Here is a 23,875-nt window from a genome sequence, read left to right on the forward strand (position 1 = left end):
GCTTTTAAGTTTTGTTAGGGTAAGTCTAGAACAGTGGTTCCCAACCTTTTTTTGGCCATGCCCCACCTAAGCACCTCAAATCCTGATGCCCTTCCCTCCCTGTCCCGTAACATATAATTCTTACTATTATACGTGGCACATCAACGGGAGGGATTAACTCCGGCCAGTCGGTTGCAAGGACTGTCTGTGACTACTGATTTCTGACCACTGTGGAGGATCAGCTGTGCAGGGGCCCAGCCCATGGAGTGGGACTTACTCTGGCAGGGCTCGGGTGCCTGCTGAGTCCACTTCTTAAGTATGACACTTGTCGCAATGGTTAGGTGGTTCTTTGACATTGTCTGAAGCTGACTACTGATTGCACTTGCTCTGGGGCCTCCCATGAGGTGCAGGCTAAGGTCAGCCCTGGTCTGTGTTCTGCCTGGGGCCACCTGGCGTAAGCTATAAAGTGATCTGTAGATAGCTGCTACTTGTGCTGGGCTTGGAGGGGCTCAGACAAGGCTAAGCTATGAACCGAGGCTGGCTGCTGCTAATGCTAGGCCAGGAGCCACTTAGCGGGTGGTTTGGGGCTCACTGAGGCCACATGCTTCTTATTTGAGAGGATTTAGTAAGATCTCTCTTAATTATACTCCAATATGCCTTTTGTTCATATCTCCCTAGAAAAACTATTATTGACAAAGTCTCAGTAACTTTCATGTTGCTATTTCAGGGGTTATCATTTGTAATCTCAGGAGCATTGCTAAAGTTGATCATCCCCTCTTTCTTGATATGCATTTATTCACTTGGTTTCCAGAATGCCATACTCTTTGTGTGTGTGTGTGTGTGTGTGTGTGTGTGTGTGTGTGTGTGATTTCTTTATTCTTTTGAATTACAGTTTATATTCAGTATTATTCTGTATTAGTTTCAGATGTATAGCAAAGTGGTTAAAAAATTATGTACTTTACAGAGTAGTCCCCCTGCTGCTTCAAGTACCCACCTGGCCCCATACATAGTTATCATGATACTATCCTGTTTAGTTAAAGGCTAATATGCAAATTGACCAAACAACAGAATGACTCTTTGCTAGGATGTGCGCTTAACGCAGGAGCTACCTCCTGTTGGTCAGTGCACCTCCCGCAGGGAAAGTGCCGCTCAGCCAGAAGCTGGGCTCGTGGCTGGCGAGCTCAGTGGCCATGGCAGCTGTAACAGCGCTAAGGATGAGTTGTCAGTCGGACCTCCCCTGAGGGCTCCTGCACTGCCAGCAGGTGCAGGCTGGACTGAGGGACCGTCCCCCAGCCCAGCCGTGCACAAACTTTGTGCACTGGGCATCTAGTTGACTATAATCCTATGCTGAAATCTACATCTCTAACTGTTCTGTAACTACCAATTTGTACTGCTTCATCCCTTCACCTTTTCCACTCAGCTCTCAATCTCCTCCCTTCTGACAACTGTCAGTCTCTTCTCTGTATCTATGAGTCTATTTTGTTTATTTTGTTCATTAGAGTCCACATGTGAGTGAAATCATATAGTATTTTTCTTTCTCTGTCTGACTTACATCACTTAGCATAATACCCTCGCAAGCATGTCAAACTCAAAGGCTAACACAGGCCAAATAAACGAGGCACGTGGCCTCTATGCTTGCTCTAGATCCATCTATGTTGTTGCAAAAGATAAAGCTTCATTCTTTTTTACGGCTGAGTAGTATCCATTGTGTAAATGTACCACAGCTTTTTTATCCACTCTTCTACTGGTGGGCACTTGAGCTGCTTCCATATCTTCTTGGCTGTTGTAAATAATGCTGCACCGAACAAGGGGTGCATACACTCTTTCGAATTAGTGTTTGGTGTTTCTTCAGAGGTATTCCCAGAAGTGCAATCACTAGTCATAAGGCAGTTCCATTTTTAATTTTTTGAGGAACCTCTTCAACGTTTTCCTTAGTGGTTGCACTGCCATACGGTGCACCGGGTTCCCTTTTCTCTACAGCCTCCCCAGCACTTGTTTGTTGCTTTATCTATGGTAGCCATTTATTATGGTATCTCATGGTTTTGATTTGCATTTCTCTAATGATTAGTAATGTTGAACAACTTTTGTTTTTTTTTATTTTTTAATCCTCATCCAAGGATATGTTTTTCATTTATTGTAGAGAGAGAGGGAGCTGTGAGGGGCAGAGCTAGAGAAAGAGGGAGGGAAACAACATTGTGACTGAGAAACATCTGTTGGTTGCCTCACACACAAACCCCGACCGCAGATCGAACCCACCATTTTTTTTTTTTTTTACTGTGTTTATATTTTATTGATTTTTTTTTTACAGGAAGGAGGGGAGAGGGATAGAGAGTTAGAAATATCGATCACTGCCTCCTGCACACCCCCTACAGGGGATGTTCCTAAAACCAAGGTACATGCCCTTGCTGGAATCCAACCTGGAACCCTTCAGTTTGCAGGCCTGAGGCTCTATCCACTGAACCAAACCGGTTAGAGTGAACCCCCATCTTTTGATGCAATGCATGATGCTCCAACCATTGAGACACACCAGCCAGGGCTCAAAAAAAAATATTTTTAAATGAGTTGTATATATCTGAGATCTATTTTTTTTTAAATATATTTTATTGATTTTACACAGAGAGGAATTGAGAGGGACAGAGAGTTAGAAACTTCGATGAGAAACTCTGACCAGCTGCCTCTTGCACACCCCTCACTGGGAATGTGCCCACAACCAAGGTACATGCCTTGACCGGAACCGAACTTGGGACCCTTCAGTCTGCAGGCTGACGCTCCATCCACTGAGCCAAATCAGTCCCGGCCATTTGAGATCTATTTTTCTGTTCTCTGTTTTGTTCCTTTTTTTCTTTTAATACTCACCTGAGGATATTTTTCTATTGCTTTTGAGAGAGAGGGAAAGACAGAGAGAAGTATCATGTGAGAGAAACACATCAATTGGTTGTCTTCTGCATGTGCCTCGACCAAGACCTGGGCCAGGGAGGAGCCTGCAACCAGGTACATGCCCTTGATGGAAATTGAACCAGGCAGGCACTCTATCCACTGAGCCAAACCGGCTAGGGCTCAAAATTTTTTAATGGTTCCCCATTTCACTTACATTGAATTGAAGCCAAAGTCTTTAAAATGGCCTTTAAGGCCCTGCAGGATCCAACCTTTATTGTATTTCTGATCTCATCTAACTTTCCTCTGTTCTTGCTTTGCTCTACCCTTAGTACAACTATCATCCTTCTATGTTGGGATTAGGGTCTTTGCAAGGGCCGCTCCTCTGCCTGCAGTACTCCTCCCCCACATATCTTCATGGCCAGCTCCCACTGGCTTCCCCATAGCCTGTCTGTGTGAGAAGAGTACCTGTGAAGGAATTAGTTGTGTCATAAGAAGTGAATAATAGAAGGGTATGGCAAGTGTTGAAATCCTTTTGATGAAAAAGAGCCGGTGGGTGAGATAATCCTAGACTTAGTAGCATTTGGTGAGTTCTGAATAATAATGAAAGAATTAAAGCAGAAAATACTTTAGCACATTAATAGAGATGAGGCAGCCTTCTGTCAACCATTGGAAACATAAATCATGGTTCATAATTTGAAGGTCCCTTCACAAAATAAGGTATTGTGTTTCGTAGATGATAGGCTTGATGTCCTACTGCTTAGTTATGACTTAATGGTATTCCCTGGAGTTAAATAGAATAGGTCAAAGAACTGCTTGAGTATCATTTTTGTACCTATTATAAAAACTTAATAGAAAACATTTAATTATTAAGTTCCTTCTTTAATTGATTATTAGGAGAAAGTGTTTCTGTAGTTAATTCTGTATGTTTCATCAAGCAGGAGCACCAAAATGTATTTCCTGTTATTTTGCCATAGCTGATAAGATTTCAGAGCCTAACCAGTATTTAATTTATCTCAAATATCTGTTTATTCTAGTCCTCTGTACCTTTTTAATTTTAATTGAAGGATTTATACTACATTTTATTTTATAAATTGCCAAAATGACTTATGGAAATAGACTTAATTGACATTATAAAATATCCTTTTACTAAGAGGAAATTATGATTCTCCATGTCATAGTCAAGCAGATTTGTGCCCAGTTGTTGGAGTGTCATCCCATACATCAAAAGGTTACAGCTCAATACCTGGTCAGGGCACATGCTCAGGTTGTGGGCTTGATCCTAAGTTGGATGCATATGGGAGGCAACCAATCATTGTTTCTCTCCTTTTCTCTCTCCCTCTCTCCCTCTTTCTCCCTCTTCCCCACTTTCTATATAATAAAAATAAAAATTTAAAGTACATACCTTGGATGAGACAGTACAATAAGTTTTAGGATCAACTGTGTTTGTAGGTGTAAGAAGGATCACTTGCTTTCATAGAGTTTAATATTAGTGGTTTCTAACCTTTTTTGAGTCATAAATTCTCAACATTTTTGTGTACTTTTATCATGAATTTGTTATACATGCAAATTCTAATCTCACCTTAAGAGATTCTGACCTAGCCCGGCTCAGTGGTTAAGTGCCAACCTATGAACCAGGAGATTATTCCTGGTGAGGGCACATGCCCAAATTATGGGCTTAGTTTCCAGTGCAGGGCATGCAAGGGGCAGCCAGTCAATGATTCTCTCTCATCATTAATGTTTCTATCTTTCCCTCTCCTTTCCTATCTGAAGTCAAAGAAAATATGTTTTTAAGAAAAAAAGAGATTCTGATCCAGCAGGTCTGAGTTAGGTTTTAGAAATCTGTATGTGTAATCACCATCCTAGGTGATTCTGGTGTAGGTTCTTGTCAGACCATATGTTTAAAAACTGCTTCTGACCCAGCCAGCATGGCTCAGTGATTGAGCATCGACCTATGAACCAGGGGGTCACGGTTCGATTCCCGGTCAGGGCACATGCCCGGGTTGTGGGCTCGATCCTTTGTGTGGGGTGTGCAGGAGGCAGCCAATCGGTGATTCTCTCTCATCATTGATGTTTCTGTCTCTCCCTCTCCCTTCCTCCGTGAAATCAATAAAATGTATTTTAAAAATAAATAAAAACTGCTTCTGGGTTATAGTTTTAGGGAGTTTTCAGATGCCATGCAGTCAGTGCATATATCTTATCTGATACAAGTAAGCAACACCCCTCAATAAGTCATATAGTGAAAGCAATAATGAGTTTCTTAAGGGTATGTGATAGTGGTATGTTAGAAAATTAATGATTTTTATTCAAATTTATGTGCAAAAGCAAGCCACATGGCTATATTTAACTTATGGGGTCCCTTTTTTTTTTTTTTTTTTTTTTTTTTTTTAGTAATGTAATGAATTGATTTTTTTTTTTTCTAATATTGAGCCATTTTCACATTCCTGGGATAAATTGTGCATGATTATGAGGTATCATTCTGTTGATATACCACTTGTTTAATTTGCTATTTAAGATTTTTTCATCTATGTTCTCTATGTTAGATTGGTCTAGAGTTTCCATTTCTTCTCTTCTCACCAGTTTGGTATCAGTATTTTCTTAGCATAATAAAATGAAATGGAATATCTTCTTGTGTGGGGGTTTTTTTCTTCTCAGTTTTCAGAGTTTATTGAGATTTTAAATGTACATTTTGAGAGGAGTTTAGGGCAACTATAAAATTTGAGGCCATATTCTTTGCACACATGACCACCCTCATTTCTGACAGCAGCTAAATACATGAGGGCAGGATTGATTGCTCACATGGGTAATCTCAGTCTCTAGGTTGATTGAACCAAAGCCTCCACCCTAATTGACATTGTTAATTGTTTTCAGATTGGCTAGTCCCCGCCCAAAGACTGTGTGGGTTTGGTTAGTTCCCCCCCTAAATCACAGTGTTAGCATATTCAGTATGAACCAAGGTCCCCGGGCAAATAATGCCATAACATTCCCAGGGCCCAGACTAGAAGCCAAGGGCAAAGGGTAGACCTTCACTTTGGACAAGACCAAATTCTTCAATTTTGTACCATTGATTTTTTTATGGTTGTCTACCTTTGATTTCTTGATACCAGATTAAATTTATAGGGATTCCATTATAGAAAACTGATTCTTTTAAATTTCTCTTGCTATCTTTTAAAAAATAAAAATAAACACTTTTGATTTAACTGCATTTAAATTAAACTATTATTTATCCTTTTCTTTTTATCAAAGAATAAAGGTTCTCTTCAATTTGAAGACAAATGGGATTTCATGCGTCCAATTGTTTTGAAGCTTTTACGCCAAGAGTCTGTTACAAAACAACAGTGGTTTGATCTGTTTTCGTAAGTAATTCATTAATTCTAACTTTTTGCTAACATAAAGGAAATTTTGGTGATGCATTTTTACATTCAAGTGAAATGTTTACTCTGTTGATCTATTTACTTGTTTAAAAGTATTACTATTTATGTTGGTGGGTCCTCAAGACCACCCCTAATTTCAGTGATTTGCAAGGACTCAGGACTGAACATGTAATTATACTCACAGCTATGATTTATTACAGCAGAAGGATACAAAGCAAAATCAGCAAGGGGAAAAGGCACACGGGGTGAAGTCTGAGGAAAGACACCCAAACTGCCAAGAGTATTCGCCCAGTAGAGTCACGTGGAGCACACTTAACTTCCCCACCAACAAGATTGACAACATATGTGATGTGTTGTCTTTCCGGGGAGCTCATTGGAGACTCTGTGCCGGAGTTTTTATTGGAGGCTGGTCACATGGGCAGCCTCTGCCTGTCATGTACCAAAAATTCAGATCTTCAGAAAAAGAGAGCATGTGTTCATTGTAAACAATACTATTTACACAAATAGATTATTAGACACAGTTAGCCATTCTTACCATTTCAGGAAAGTTTTGTCAGTGTGGGGAATTGTTGACCATTCAATTTCTCAGATTCCAACCCAGGCCAAATAGGCCTTTCTAAGGAATACAGTGTCCTGTCAGCTGTGTTAACTCCTGGCCTCTGGCCAAGTGTCTTTACAGCAAAGCTATTATTAGGAAGACTTCACCCAGCAAGGCAAGACCAACCTATAGAATTGATTTCAGTTACATCTTTTAGAGGCCCTGGATTTAGTTAGTTAAAATAAATCCCATTAACCATGAGGTTTGTCTTAGAAAAGTGAGTGACTTTCTGTATGGATCTTTTTTACATGGCCTAAAGTATCAATTCAGGCAAAGTACAACTTTGGCCTATAAATTGAAGCGGACCTGAACACTTCCAGGGTTCACGCAGTGTCATGATAGGGTACACAAATAAAGGAGTACAGTCTTAGAGGGTGTACATGGTACTCTTGGAAACAAATAGCTTACAATTGTTAGGACACCTAAAGCAAGACATACCAGAGTCAGTAAAAAAAAAAAAAAAAAAAAAAAAAAAAAAAAAAAAGGAGGCTTTTCACTCTAGAGTTTCTAATCCAGTCCAGATAATCCAGTTCAGGCCTTGATTTCAGGCTTGGACTGCCTGAAAGCAATTAATTCCAAACAGTTTCATTTATCTGTGACACCAGTTTATTTGTCTCACTGGTTCATTTCCACATTTAGAGTTGGTCTGTATGGAAAGTGTTAGAATTGAGGCTATTCCCTACTGTCTCGGAGCACTGTTAGGTGTGATAAGAAACTCGGCAGTCAGCTTGAATTCAAAGCATTCACAGCAGCATGGAAAGTCAACACTGGGAGTTTTTTTGTTTTTGTTTATTTGTGTGTGTGTTTGTGTTGTTGTTGTTTTGTTTCGTTTTTCCCAGGAAGAGGTGAAAGCTTTCAAGAATAGTTCTGAAAAACAAAAATGTCCTCCTCCCCTGATGCTGAGTTTTGTTTTCTCTCCTTTATAAAATCAATATGTCCAATGCGTTAATGAAAATTATTCATTTCCCCCAATTATCCAGACCTGCAAGAGGAACAAAAACATTTGTAGAGGAAGGCATTTTTGTACAACCTAACTAGAAAGATATATCATATTTAGGGATTGGTCTGGATGAAATCCCAAATTTTCAAAACTTTCAAAATATTATTAGATTAACATCACCTCCCACCTCTTTGTCCTGTTAATTTCATGAGCAGCCTGGAGAAGGTTAGTTCCTCTGAAGATAACTGTGTTTAATAGCCAAGTTGCCTAACTAAGATGTGTGTACAAGGAGGGGTGAGGTAAAAGTAAGAGAAATAGAGTCAAGTTATTACATATTGTTGAAAACTGCAGCTAATCCAGAAAGCTGAACAGAAGTCAATAGTAGTGAGAGATCCCTAAGAGCAGTGGAGAATCCAGGCTGGAAGGAGCGAGTACAGTGCCCTTTGCCAACTAGAGCTTTTGTCAGTAACCACAAGTTAAGAATATACTTAGATAAAACCAGGCAGCTTGATTTCAGAGGGTCCATCAGAGAATAAGCCCTTTTCTGTGGGCATTGTTTAGCAATCACGTCAAAATCGAGTTCATTGAGCATATGCCTGCTTTAGTTCAGTACACTTGTGTTGAAGTACAAACAGCCCAACACCAGACATTATCAGGTTTCAGCTTAGGTTCAGATCCAGGCAATTAGGATTTGTGAATTCAGGATTCCAAAAAGTCAATGACTCTTCTTCAGCATTAGCAAAGACAATATATGATAGAGCAGACAGTCATGTTCGACGCCCCAGTGACAAGACTTTTTTTTTTTTTTTAATATATTTTATTGATTTTTTACAGAGAAGAAGGGAGAGAGAGAGAGCTAGAAACGTCGATGAGAGAGAAACATCGACCAGCTGCCTCTTGCACACCCCCCACTGGGGATGCGCCCGCAACCAAGGTACATACCCTTGACCGGAATTGAACCCAGGACTTTTCAGTCCAAAGGTCAACGCTCTACCACTGAGCCAAACTGGTTTTGGCGACAAGACTTTTCTAAGCCTACTCTTGTCAGTCTTAGATTCCAAATTGATCCACTCAAAAATATGCATATCAGGCTGGAAGATCATCAGCCTCTAAGTGCCAGACATCTGATTTCAGAAGAGCTCAGTAGCAACTAACAACTGTGTTTTGAAACTCCCAAAGTGTATTGCTATCTGGAGATTTCCTTTGTTTTCATGTTTTCTCCCTTTTCTCAGAGACACCAATAGTTAAAAATAACAGTAAATATCATTCATTACAGAGACTTATTCTGTTTCCAATACTTAAACACTTTAAATTCCAATCCCCTCACCAGCAATAAAAAGCAGGGAGGGTGTGCATTTCTAACTTTTTATTTTACAACTTTTTCTGATTGATATGATCCCTGTAGCACTTAAGAGAGTACAAACATATAATATTTTATCTCTTTATCATACATCCATATTCAATAGTTACGAAATACAAAGCCATCTTTTTAAACTTCCCCTTTTTTTCATTACAAACTTACTCAAATCCCGGGAGAAGAAGTCAGCATTTATAACATGAACACGGTTGCTGGGAGATCCTGACTGAAATGGAAGCCGTATGGAGAGGCTGTTGCTGCAGCAAGTTAGGCTGAAGAAACAGCTGGAGTGGTTTCTTCTCCCTTGGTTTCTCTAAACCTTCCCCAGCCCTGGGATCTAATTTAACTTATTTCCTCATGCTTAGAAGAGAGCATCACAAAAGTGTAACCTTTTGGCCCACCAAAAGCTTACCTGTGGGAACATTTAGGTATTTTCTCCTCCTACTTGGATGTGAGAACAAAAACCAAGTGCATCATCCAGGCTGTGCTGCTGCTCTTCTGATTTGAATCAACATGGCCAAAAGCAGCCAGGAAATTAAGCAAGCCAACTCGCCTGGGGTTATTTTTAAATTTCATAGATAGCTCTTCCCTCTCACAGCAGATACCAACTCAGCTACTGCTCATAGCCACCCAAGCAGGAAAGGTTTGTCATCCTACCGTTTCATCCTTGCTTTCCCCAAACAATGCTCTCACTATGTTTCAGTGAGTCGGTTCTAGTGAATCCCACTCCTGACACCAACAGGCCAGCATTCTCAAGACCACCCTGGGTTAAAGGAATGCTAGGAAGACCATAGGACTCAGCATATAATTGTATTCCTGGCTGTACTTTATTACAATAAAGGATACAAACCAAAATGCCAACAAGATGCATGTGGTAAAGTTCAGGTGAACCAAGCATCTTTTCCGAGTAAAGTCACACAGGATAGACCTGATTCTTTCAACAACTGATTATTACAACACATGTGAAATCCTGTCTACCATGGAAAGCTCATTAAAGACTCAGTGCCCAGGGTTTTACCTGGGACTAGTCACATAGGCAGCCAAAGTTACAGACTCTTAAGTGGAAAGCAATTGTTTAACATAAATCAGATTTTTACATAAACAGTACAGGTACAATGAGCCAGTTTTAACAGGAAATGGTAAGAACATTCCTAAAATCCAAGTTCCCAGATGCAAGCCGAGGGTCAACTTTGCAACCATGTCTTCCTAAGGATGGCTGTCTCACACCTGCTATAATTTGTGTGTGTGCACTAGTGAAATACTGTATCAATGACTATATCAGTGAATTGTAGATATGTGACTGAGTAATCTATATATATACATTATGCTGTTGTGCTCATTTTTTCTCTTTATTACATAAGAAAGTAATCTAATTTCTCTAAAAATTAATTTCTCTAAAAATAAGTTGCATATTAACTTATATCCATGATTCTGCCTTTTAATAAATTAGCATTTAATAAATAGCAGAGACCTTTTAAAACTTATTAGCATTCATATATACATGTATTTTTCTTAAATTATTTGATTAAACTTATGAATATGTTGAATGTGATAGGGCTTCTTTTTGTCTTATTTTTGCTAATTTGTGTTAATAATATACTTTATCATCTAGAACACACATGTCAAACACAAGGCCCGCGGGCCAAATCCGGCCCGCCAGGCCTTGCAATGTGGCCCGCACCGCGCTGTCATCACTGCACTCCGCTGCGTTCCATCACAATGACGCGCGGTGACATAGGAGGCTTGTGATCTCGCCGGCCGGCGAGGTGGCCGGCCGCTGTACTTGCTATCTATTACGCATGCGCATAGATAACAAGTCACGGGAGATTCAGGAGGCGTGACCTATAGTCCGGCATCCATGTGGTTGTGCGGGTGGCAGAGCAGAGGAGAGAGTGAGTGTGCGGGCATAAAAAATACACAGCAGAAGCTGCCAGTTCCTGGCATAAAGTGCAGGCATAAAAATCGCAACAGAATCTGCTATCTGTACCCAGCCAGGCATTTATTGACTGACTTTTTTTTTCTCCACTCCATCTGCCAAATCAAGCTATCCCTGTGCAGTTTTCAACTTTTTCCTTCTAACGCAGATTTCCAATAAACTACATCTTTTACTGCCAATATTGATCCCAAAATGTCCAGGAAAAGAAAAGTTGACGGTGAAGGCAGACAATTTAATGACAGATGGGAAAATGAATACATGTTTGTGCTTAGAGAGGGCAAACCAGTGTGTATATTGTGTTATGAGACAGTGTCGGTGATGAAAGAGTACAATATACGTCGTCATTTTGACACCAAACATAATGTTAAGTATGGCAAATATACTTTGGAAGAAAAGCATAAAATTGTTAAAGAACTAAAAGGCAAACTACAATCACAGCAGCAAATGTTTACAAAGGCTACAGCGAAAAATGATGCTGCAGTGAAAGCAAGCTTTATAGTGGCTGAAGAAATTGCCCGTACTTCAAGGTGTTTTTCAGAGGGTGCCTTTTTGAAGCAATGCATGCTAAAAGTGTGTGAGCAAGTATGCCCAGACCAGATACAGAGTTTTCAAAATGTCAGTTTGTCAAGAAACACCATTGCAGATAGAGTTCAAGAACTCTCAGGAAATCTATCATCACAGCTGGCCGAACAGGCATGCGGTTATCTCGCTTTTTCACTTGCTATCAATGAAAGCACAGACAACACTGATACAGCGCAGCTGTCCATCTTTATACGTGCTACGAAGACCGACCTCTCTGTCACTGAGGAACTTTTGGATGTAGCTGCCATGCATGGGACGACGACTGGTAGAGATATATTTGAGGCTGTGGAGAAATCTATAAATAATTTTAAATTACCCTGGGAAAAGTTGGTGGGGCTAACTACCGATGGCGCACCTTCAATGTGCGGAGAAAAGAAAGGCTTGGTTGGACTAATGAAGGAAAGAATGCAAAAAAGTCACTGCCACACACCCTTGATTACTTATCATTGCATTATCCACCAAGAGGCTATGTGTGGAAAAGTTCTGGACATGAATGACATAATGACCACAGTCATTAAAACTATTAACTTTATACGGGCACGTGGCCTCAATCATCGCCAGTTCCAGCAGTTTTTACAGGAGGTGGGTGCAGAGCATGGAGACGTGCCATACTACACAGAAGTAAGATGGCTGAGCAAGAGCGCAGTCCTCAAAAGATTTTGTGAGCTCAGAGAACAAATTGCTCTTTTCATGGAAAGTAAAGGAAAGCCCTTGCCTGAACTGTCGGATCCTGCCTGGCTATGTGATTTTGCTATGATGTGTGACATATGCGAGCATCTCGCCCAACTGAATCTGAAGCTGCAGGGACACAAACAAGTCATCACGAAGATGTCTGACATGATCACAGCATTCCAGCGTAAACTTCAACTATGGAAGTCCCAACTGGAACAGGACAATCTTGCCCACTTTCCCGTTTGTTTGAGTATCTCAACCACTATTTCTGGTACTTTTCCTTGCAGTCGGCTGGCTACCAAAGTTAGCCATTTACTAAGTGAATTTGAGCGGCGCTTCTCTGACTTTAGAACACAGCACTCAGGCTTTGACATCTTTGCCAATCTTTTTACAGTTGATGTCAACAATGTGCCCCATCACCTTCAGATGGAGATAATCGAGCTTCAGTCTGACAGTGGCCTGAAATCAAGGTTTCAGGATGTTGAAATTGAGGACTTCTACCCTCTACTGCCCTCTGACTCAATGCCAGAGCTCCGACTTCATGCTGCCCGTATTCTATCCATGTTCGGGAGCACCTATCTTTGTGAACAGATGTTTTCAATAATGAATCTGAACAAAAACAAGCACAGATCACGCATTACCGATGACAACCTCCATGCTGTTTTGCGGGTTGCTACAGCCCAAGAAATAAAACCGAACATTGACTCATTGATCCGGGGAAAACGGTGTCAGACATCTAGCCAGAAAACAAAACAATGAGCATTTTAGGTACATTCCAATATTACTGTTTTGCTTGATACCAATATTACTGTTTTGCTTGATAGCATGTGAGTTGGTTAACAGCACTGTTAAGGAAAAGATTGTTCCACTCATTTTAAATTCACATTTCTGGTTAACATTGTCAGTTTATGACTGTTCAGTAAACCATTCGGCCCGCGATTTAGGCTGGATTTTAGATTTTGGCCCCTTCTCTGATTGAGTTCGACACCCCTAATCTAGAATGATGCTGCTTTTCTGTACACTCCTGACTGGGAACAGGAGCATAGCGCGATGCTGTTCCTTGCTTAATGTGTACTTCTAAGCAGAAATAGTCAATAACTTTGTACTTGCTACAGCTAGTGGCTTTAATATACTGTTTTTTAAGAATCTTTGATCTCCTTGGAGTTACCCAAGGTTGTTCAATATGTTGTCCTCTTAGGATTCCTGGATGTCTTATCATGCTATCACCAAAATTGCAAGACCTAGCTTTCCAAATTTTAGCCTATTTAACCATAATAATAACAGAGCTTGCTTATCTCTAAATCTGATGTGTTTAATATATTTTTTAAATATTTTTTATTGATTTCAGAGAAGAAAGGAGAGATAGAGAGAGAGAGAAACATCAGTGATGAGAGAATCATGGATTGGCTACCTCCTGCACGCCTCCTACTGGGGATCAAGCCCACAACCTAGGCATGTGCCCTTGACCAGAAATCTAACCCAGGACCCTTCAGTCTGCAGGCCCATGGTCTATCCATTGAGCCACACCAGCTAGGGCATGCCGTGTTTAATTAAACTACTATTTACTCCCCTTTTCTCATAATCTGCATCCTTATTTTTCAATAGAAGTGTTATTAGCATTTTGAATGGTTATAAAACTGGTTCTCAATCTTTTTAATCCTGCGACTCTTTAATACAGTTCCTCATGTTGTGGTGACCCCCAAACATAAAATTATTTTCGTTGCTACTTTATAACTGTAATTTTGCTACTGTTATGAATCGTAATGTAAATATCTGAGTTTTCTGATGGTTTTAGGCGACCCTGCTAGCGGTTCTAGTGGTTAGGCAACCCACAGGTTGAGAACCGCTGCTGTAGCAACGAAAATAATTTTGTGGTTGGAGGTCACCACAACATGAGGAACTGTATTAAAGGGTAGCGGCATTAGAAAGTTTGAGAACCATTGTTATAAAAGATGATCCTACATGTTGTGGGTTGTTCATCATTCTGGTATTCACCCTCATAAAGTTTAGTAGCTGACACTTTGTATACTCCTCTCCCCTCCCCTCATTATTAAACAGAAAAAGCTCTCATGTGTTCCCAAATGTCTTGGGGCGGGGGGTTGGGGGGTGGTAAGTTGCAGCACCTCACTCAGTTGAGAATTGCTTCTTTTTTTAAAAAAGTTTTTTATTGCCCAACTAGAGTGGTTCAGAGTTGAGAGTTGGCCTATGAACCAGGAGGTCATGGTTCAATTCCTTGTCAGGGCACATGCCCGGGTTTTGGGATGGATTCACAATAGAGGAGGCGTGCAGGAGGCAGCCGATCAATGATTCTCATCATTGATGTTTCTCTCTCTCTCCCCTCTCTTCCTCTTTGAATGCATAAATAAGTGGAACAGCAAGTGGATATCTCTCTGAAAATGAGGTAATCAAAATAAAGAAGAGAGCTTTGAATAAAAAAATAAAAGAGCTAACTAATAAAGACAAAATTAATAATTTGAAAACTTAAACCAGATTTCTCCCTGAATGTAGAGCAAAGACATTATGGAAAATTAATGAATGTCGCCCTGATTTATTTGGCTCAGTGGATAGAGCATCAGCCTGCAGACTGAACGGTCCCAGGTTCAATTCAGGTCAAGGGCACATGCCTGGGTTGTGGGCTCGATCCCCCCGAGTAGGGAGTGTGCAGGAGGCAGCCGACCAATGATTCTCTCTCATCGTTGATGTTTCTTTCTCCCTCTCTCTCCCTCTCTGAAATAAAAATAATAATAATTAATAAATATCAAGGCTAGATCTAGAATCAGATTAACTTCTACTAAAAAGGGTTCCAGAAGGAGAGAACAAAAATAGTAGAGGAGAAGATATAGTCAAAATACAAGAATGAAGTTTCCAGGACTAAAATCTCATGTCCCTTGCCACCTATTCCTACAAGTCTTAATATTGAAGGTGCTAAAAAGAATGCCTGGACACATCCTCAAGGAATTTCAGAGTTCTAAGGATAAAGAAAACAATCCTAATTCTTGAAGAGAAAAGAAGTTACCTTCCAAACAAAACAGAATACCCCTGCTCTTTTCATTGAACAAATGCAGGAAGTTGAAGGAACATTTCCTTTAAATATTTGAAAAGCTATTATCCTACCCCTAATCAAGTTTAAGACAAAATGGAAATATTTCCAAACAGGTTACAGGATTTAAGGATTCTGCAAAAAATGAAAACACGTACCTTTGCCTACACCATTACCAATATCAGCCATTAAACAAATTGAGCTTTATCAAATGCAAACTAATTACTAAAATTCTACGGCACACCAAAGAGATATATTCTTGGCCTGACCAAAAAAAGACATAATTTTGATTCATTCACACCAAATAGTTATTGTTGTGTTGGCTTATATAATTTTTTTATTTGACAATCTAAGGGGAAAGAGTTCAGTGCCCCTGACTTGTCAGGTATTGCAATGTTTTAAAAACTTTCTTTACACACTAGTTGAAAATTGCCAATCTGAGTCACTGTTAATTGAGTTTAACGTTTCAGCTGAGTACATCCTGACTATTACAAGGGTGTGTTAAGTATTCCAATGTATTTGTATCTTACATATCTAATTATATTTTTATATGTTGATATATATTTTCTGGTATAAATGAACATTTTTTGTCCATTCGTAAAGCTTTTATTCTACTTACATAATACACAGTCTTAATTATGCTTAGATTATTCATGAACATTTCATGAGACATTAAACAAAGCTAATCATAATTTTAAGTTATTTCCCTGTTAACTATTTTACAGCATGTGCTGCATGTTAGGCAAATCAAAGAAAAATTTACAAAAGCAAAAAACAAAAAAAACAAAAAAAAACCTTTAAAAATGGTAAATACATGTTTTGTTTTGTTTTGTTTTACTGCTGTGCTTGATATATATGAAGTAATGGATATCAAGCATTTCATTTTCCTGCATCTTGACTTGTACATGTGTTCTTAGGTTGCCTAAGCCATTTAAATACAAATAAAATGAGTGTAGCGAAGTGAATGAAAGCAAACAGCAGATAATTTTACAAATAATGGAATGTGAACCGTTTCTGCCCTTATCCAGAGTAAATTGGGCCACAACTAAAGCAATACTTTAGCAGATGTAGTCACAGATGTGCAGGTGTGCACATTGAAAGTGAGTATTCCACATGGGTTAACATGTACTGTCCAAGGGATATCCACTTATACTCCATCCCTCTAAGTGAGGGGTAGAGAAAGTCTGGCTCATGGGGCATATAAGGCCGGAGAAATCATTTGGTCTGGCTCTGCCAAGGCATTAGGGGTGAGGAAATTAAATGTTTGGCCAATATAGCAGGCTAATTTTTAAGTTGATAATTTTGTATGGCCTGCAAATCTAAATATATAAAATGTCCCCTTGGGAGTTCGACCAGGAGACCAGGAGTTTGATCACTCACTATGACATGAGCTAACCACCAGGGGGGTGGCACAGAATGAAGGAAAGCCCCGGCTGGCAGCCAGGGAAGGGAGGCCTGGATTGGCCCTGATCGCTAGGAGCCCTATCCATGCAGGAATTTCATGCACTGGGCCTCTAGTGATGTTATAAAACATCAGAAAAAAAGGTTCCCTGCCTCTGCTCTAAGTGCTTCAAAACTTCAATACCCACAACTACACCCGTGACTAGAACCAATTATTTTTATTCCCCATCAGGACAAACCAATATGTTGGCAGTTTTCTTTGCTTAGACATGAAAACTATTTTAACACTGACCCTTGTGAAGCTACAATGTTCCAAATATACTAAGTCAAGCATTTATAACTTGTATAAAACTCCTACATCCCTTATTGGTCACTCAAGATGAAAGTAGAACTCTCTGAATGTTAACTATTTCTACTCCGCTAATATTAAACATAAAAGCCACATGGGAGATAGAGAAATTCAAATAAAAATAAATCTGTCATAAATCGTAAACAAAAAACTGTTTGTGGGACAGCATGGATGACTAATGGTCCACTGTGTAAATGTTAAAATGAGGCAGACAAAGGTTGAGAGGCCTGTTAATTTTCTCTTCATTCTCCTGCTTCAGCTTCCTCTCCTTAGGTATCCAATATCCACAATGTCAAGTGTTCTCTCAGTGATTGCATTATTAGCTTGCTGTCTTTGTATGACTCTTCACATAATGTACCAAGTTCAGCAGTGGCTTCATCAAAAGTTTTCTTTGCAAAAAAGCAGGCTTTCTCCAGAGTTGAGAATCTCATAATAGAACACAGAGAAGTTAAGGGCCAGCCAGACCCAGTCTGATAGGGTCTGTTGGTTACATTTCTTTTTTGCTGATTTCAAAAGCATCCTAGTACGCTTGTTGTGACTGATCCACAATCCCGTGTCATCACCAGCAGCATCCTCAGTCAAGTAATTATTGTTAATAGTAGTTCTTTACTTTTCATAAATTTCTCTTTTCTTTATTGATTTTGAGAGAGAAGAAGAGGGGGGGAGATATCAATCAGCTGCCTCCCAACCAGGGATCAAACCCACCACGGGTTGGTGCCCTGACCGAGAATCAAACCCACCACCTTGTGTGTAAGGGATCACATTACAACCAACTGGAGCCACATCTGCCAGGGCTCCTTTCCTTTTCAAATGGAAAACTTTGCTTAGTGCTTGTAAGGTTTGGGGATCAAGAACTTTTCCAAGAGAGACAGTATTACACCATTGCATATAGCCCTTCGCTCGGTCTCAGTTTTCTCTTTATATGGAGCCATCTGCTGTTTCTCCTCAGCACCTCTCATTTTTGCTCAATACTGGAGATGGCTCTCCAAGATTCAACCACTGAGCCATATCAGCCAGGAAATATTTGTCCTTTTGAAAGACATATTGTCTTTCTAATGGGATAACTTATTTAGTTCATGTATAATGATATAACTTATTCTTATTTTTACTGTTTCTATACATTTATCACTTATTAGATACTATTTTTTCTTTTCCTTATTTTTATTAATTTGAAAGTTCACTTCCACTAGTGATTACTTTCCTGTTTCTCACTCTCAAAGGCATATGGTATTACTTTTAATTAAAAGCAAAATACCTATTTTTTACACCAAAATCACACTATTTTACTCCCATTCTATCTAAGGAAGTTGAAATTTAGGAATATTTTGTACCTCTTGCTGCTTCTCCCATCCTTTCTCTCTGTCCCAATGAAACTTTTGAAAAGTTTTTACTTCTTTATTCTCCCACTCCCCAACTCCCTGATTTTTTTAATTAATATTTAAAAATGATTTCCCTGTAGTATGTCTCTTTTTAAAAGCGCTTTGGTTATCTATTTCAAGAGAGTATTTTCTTACCAATTCAGGCTTACTTTCATATATATGAAATTAAGACCTCCCCCACCCGCCGGCCTGGTTGCCACCAACTGCCCCTCCTGCCAACCTGGTCACCTCTCACTGCCCCCCCCCCCTCCAGCCTGGTTGCCCCTAACTGCTGCCCCCCCTGCCAGCCTGGCTACTCCCAACTGCCAACTCTGCCCCCCCTCCCCGCCGGCCTGGCTACTCCCAACTGCCCCCCCCCCCTGTGCCAGCCTGGTTGCTCCACGCAGCCTGATTGTTCAATCGTTTGGTTGTCCCTCACTAACCCCCCTGCTGGCTTGGTTGTAGGCAGCCATCTTGTGAGTGTGTGAGGGTCAATTTGCATATTCTTTATTATATAGGATATATGGATACACACACACACACACACACACACACACACACATTGCTCACTATTGCCTCTTCCCTTTTATGTTGAAGTGCCATTTGACAAAATAAAGTACATAAATTAGAACTGCATGAACCTATAAATAGGTAAATATCAGAAGCAATGTTGAGTAAAAAAATCATTTAAAAATTATTTGATAAAATTTCTATTATGTTTAGAAATCCTCATAGAATGTCACAAAACTTGGGGGAAATATAAATTCAGGCTTGATTACTTCTGGAGAGGGATGGAAGTAGGATGGGGAGTGGAACAGGGAGGGCTTTAAGGGTATTATCATAATACATTCTTCAAGTACATTATAAAACTAGAGGCCCAGAAATTCATGCACTTGTGGGGTCCCTAACTGCAGCCTCCCTCCCTTCCCCTGGCCAAACTCCTGGTCGAGGGGAGAATTTGTGTATTATGCTTTTATTATATAGGACAGGGGTCTGCAACCTTTAAGACATAAAGAGCCACTTGGACCCATTTCCGAAGGAAAAAAAAAAACCTGGGTGCCGCAAAACCATTGCGACATTTAAAACAAATATAACACTGCATATGTTGTTTCTTACCTTAATGCTATATACCGGATCGTGCAGTTAGCTGTCAATCTGAAGAAAAAAGCACTTTTTCACTTAACAATATAAAATATATTTTTATAACAATATAAAGTATATTTTTATAAAATATATTTCTATAAATATATACATTAAATATAAAATATTTAATTTACCTGGTTAATGGGATTTTTGCTCCTGAACCTCAGTGCACAGTGTCAGCACGTCAGGGCTGTAAGACGTTACCTTCACTTTCACATGGGCTTGCAAGTTGTCGGAGCCACGGTAAAGCTTCAAGAGAGCCGCATGCGGCTCTGGAGCCGCAGGTTGCCGACACCTGATATAGGATATGTGCACATTAAAAGGAAATTCATTAGAAATATTTTAATATCGCTATTCACATCTTGCTAATGAAAAGAAAATAGGATTCTATTGAGTCCTCCTATCTACCTACTCCAGGACTTCTGTGAGGATAAAATGAGATGAGGCACAGGAAAACTCTTAAACATTTGGTTAAACTGTAAAATAAAATGTTTGCACCTGGCTATAAAGCAAGTTGGGTTCCTGGGCTAAAGAAACTTCAAGGAGACTGGTCACTAGGGAGAGGAAGCCGAGTGTTGCTACATAATGTCATTACCTGGCGCCCACAGGCACCATTTCCGGGCTGAGCTGGGCTGTGGGCCACATTTGTGCTATGGGGTCTTGGCAGCGTTGGCTGCGGTTTGGTGGGATGTGGCTCCGGGGTGGTGGCGGCGCCTGTGTCCCACTGGGGGAAGCCGAGTGTTGGTTTATCGGTGCCAGGTCCATGGTGCCATTTATTTTTAAATGGCCAGTGTGTGTCATGGCAGCTCCTGTGTTGAGCATCTGCCCCCTGGTGGTCAGTATGTGTCATGCCTAATGGTCAGACAGTTGAATAGACACTTAGCCTTTTATATATATTTTGAAAATGGAGCAGGATACTTGACTTTTTTATTGTGTGAGCAGTATTGTATTTTGAATAAGAAATATGTTCACATTTTGTTCTGATATATCAACACATGGCAATACCTGGAAGTTGAGAAAGGGAAGCTACAGAAGTTGTAATAAGTTCTTATCAAGCTTGATTCTTTCTTGGGTAAGATGTTTTAGAGCTACTCAATCCCACATCCTTCATCATACCATCCCCTGTTGCCTTTGAGATGCAAGTCATGTTTGAGTCCTTCTGGCATGTATGTACCCAGCAAAGGTTTGAATATGCAGTGGTAATCCTATTTCATGGAGGCATGGATTTCCTCTAATGAGTGGCTTTTGCTCCAAAACTACCCACAGCTTTATCAAACTTAGAACTGCACTGCAGTCTGAGATTCTTACTACACAACCTTCCTTTCTCCTCTTCCCTGCGGGGTTTAGAACAGCATTGTAGGTTTATCCCTTGCTCAGCTTCTTGTAGTTCACTTCCCATTTTCCCTCGCAGACATTTACCTCAATAAATCTCTTGTTCTTCTAATCATATCTGCTTCTTGGAAAACCTATACTAACATAAATCACTATATGTAGAGTGCCACGGCAGTCAGTTCATACTGGTTTTTGTTGTAATAAGCAAGAGATTATCATGATTTTTATTATGTACTGGTGGTGATGGATGGAAATATCCAAATTAGAGTGACATTTCAAAAATGGGTATAATAGGACCATGATTGAACTTAGGGGCTAAAATAAGGTTAGTTTGCCTAATTTCTTGCTTATCGCTCCCCACTTCACATACCACATTGATTTGTTTATAGTTCACTACAGACACCATAGTATCCCACAGTTCTTTACTCATTGTTACTTCCAATATTATTCCACCACCCTCTTAAGCCTTGCGTTTATATACATAGTAATAGGGGTAAACATATTGAGTTATCTATTTTTGTATCAGTTTCTTCTTTTCAACTCTAGATTTCTTTAATCATGAGATGATTCTGCAGCTTCTTATAGGGGTCAATTAACCATTTTGTACTTTATTCAAAGAGCAGTGGAAAACCATTGGATAATTTTAAATGTAGAGGTAATATGCTGTGATTTTGAGTTTCATAAAGATTATGTTGGCTACTGTTGGTTGGATGGATTGGAGGAGTGCGAGAAAAATAGTTTGGGAAGCCTCTGGAGCCCAACCGCCTGGTTCCAACATTTATACTAGCTCCTTAACCTCTCTTTGCCTCAGTTTCCACATCTGTAAAATTGCAATGAAAATCATACTCCTTCAGAGTTGCTGTGAAGGATAAATGAGTTAAAACAGCTTAACATAGAATTTGGCACATATTGAGCAGCCAGATGTTACCTGTTATGCTATTACTTAACAAATATTTGTGTGCTTACTGCATTCCAGACACTGGTCCAGATACCACTATTAAGCTGAATTAAACAAATGACAAAAGCAAGTTCAAATTAATATGCAGCTTGGCTGACGTGGGCTCAGTGATTGAGATTTGACCTATGAACCAGGAGGTCACAGATTCCCTATCAGGGCACATGCCCTGGTTGCAGGCTCCATCCCTAGTGCAGTGTGCAGGAGACAGCCGATCAATGATTCTCATTCATCATTGATGTTTCTATCTTTCCCTCTCCCTTCCTCTCTGACATCAATAAAAATATATTTTAAAAAGTTAATATGCAGACAGAACTTTGGGTTATAATGATGTTCCTTAGAATCTGAATATAAAACAAACTCTTTGGCCATTATTATAATGTTACAATTCTGGAGGTGTTTTGTTTAGATTTCTTTGACATTTTTTATAGCAGGGACTCCAGAAGGTACTAAATAAGTCACTAGGGAGCCTATTCCAAATAAAAGAATCTTCAATAAAAAATCCTCAATAGCTGAAACCAGTTTGGCTCAGTGGTAGAGCATCGGTCTGCGGACTGAAAGGTCCCAGGTTCGATTCCGGTCAAGGGCATGTACAGTGGTTGCGGGCACATCCCCGGTAGGGGGTGTGCAAGAGGCAGCTGGTCAATGTTTCTCTCTCATCGACGTTTCTAGCTCTCTATCTCTCTCCCTTACTCTCTGTAAAAAATCAATAAAATATATATTAAAAAAATAAAATAAAAAAATAAATAAATCCTGAATAAAAGACTACCCTCTTGTTATGTTTCCCTGTACTACAATTTAATAATTAAGAAATTTACTTTTAGGATATGTGTTAATCTTAAATATATTTCTGCAATGAATATTCTTTGGTTAAAAATATGTCAACTTGATAAGTTTAGAGTTTTTGTATACCAGTTTATGAGAACTTTCCTTTTTGTTTTTGTCTTTGTCTTTTTTAACTAAAGGAGACACAATAGTAATTAATGTGTAAATACAATGAATGTGTAGAAGATTCACTATAATAGGATTTAAATTACTATTTTTTCAAAACAGTAGACTAATTTACATATATTGAATTAAAGAATTAATAGGATTTACTAGTATACTTGCTTTGCACAAGAAAATATTAATAGTAGTTCACTTTGGGGAATGGGATTAAGAGATAGTATACTTTTTTTAAAAATATATCTTATTGATTTTTTACAGAGAGGAATAGAGAGAAACATCGATGAGAGAGAATCATGGATCAGCTGCCTCTGGCACACCCCCTACTGGGGATGTGCCCGCAACCAAGGTACATGCCCTTGACCGGAATCAAACCTGGGACCTTTCAGTCCGCAGACCGATGCTCTACCACTGAGCCAAACCAGTTTCGGCAAGAGATAGTATACTTTTATAATTAAAAATATTTATGCAGCCGTAGCCAGTTTGGCTCAGTGGATAGAGCATCAGCCTGCGGACCAAAGGGTTCTGGGTTTGATTCTGGTCAAAGGCAGGCATCTTGGTTGCAGGCTTCTCCCCAGCCCCAGCCCTGGTCGAGGCTCATGCAGGTGGCAACCAATTGATGAATTTCTCTCACATCGATATTTCTCTCTCTCTCTCTTTCGCTCTCTCTAAAATTCAATGCAAAAAATATCCTCAGGTGAGGATTTAAAAATATATGTATATATTTATGCAGCCCAGGCCAGGTTGCTTGATTGGAGAATTATCCCATACAACAAAAGATTAGGGGTTCAATCCCCAGTCTGGGAAACGCATCAATGTTTCTCTCTCACAACACTTCCTCCCTCTCTCCCTTCTTCTATTTCTAAAAAATCAGTAAACATATCCTCGGGTAAGAAAAAAAAAAAAATCTATATATATTATGCAATAACTAGCAGAGATTTAAAGAAAACAATGAATGATAAAGAAAATAGAAACTAATGTGAGACAACTTACAAAACATGTTTGGTTCATATGAATGGATTCTGTGGTCTATGGAAACT

At 39.6% G+C, this 23,875-nt stretch overlaps 1 protein-coding gene across 1 annotated transcript in view; it reads left to right on the forward strand.

The window, feature by feature from the left end:
* CUL5 (cullin 5) overlaps positions 1-23,875 on the forward strand; it is an 88,429-nt gene that overhangs the window by 17,908 nt on the left and 46,646 nt on the right. The window contains 1 exon segment of the mRNA XM_036426375.2: positions 6,100-6,209. Coding sequence (XP_036282268.2) covers positions 6,100-6,209 — 110 coding nt within the window.

Source organism: Pipistrellus kuhlii, unplaced genomic scaffold (assembly GCF_014108245.1).
Source record: "Pipistrellus kuhlii isolate mPipKuh1 unplaced genomic scaffold, mPipKuh1.p scaffold_m20_p_9, whole genome shotgun sequence".
Taxonomy (NCBI): Eukaryota; Metazoa; Chordata; class Mammalia; order Chiroptera; family Vespertilionidae; genus Pipistrellus; species Pipistrellus kuhlii.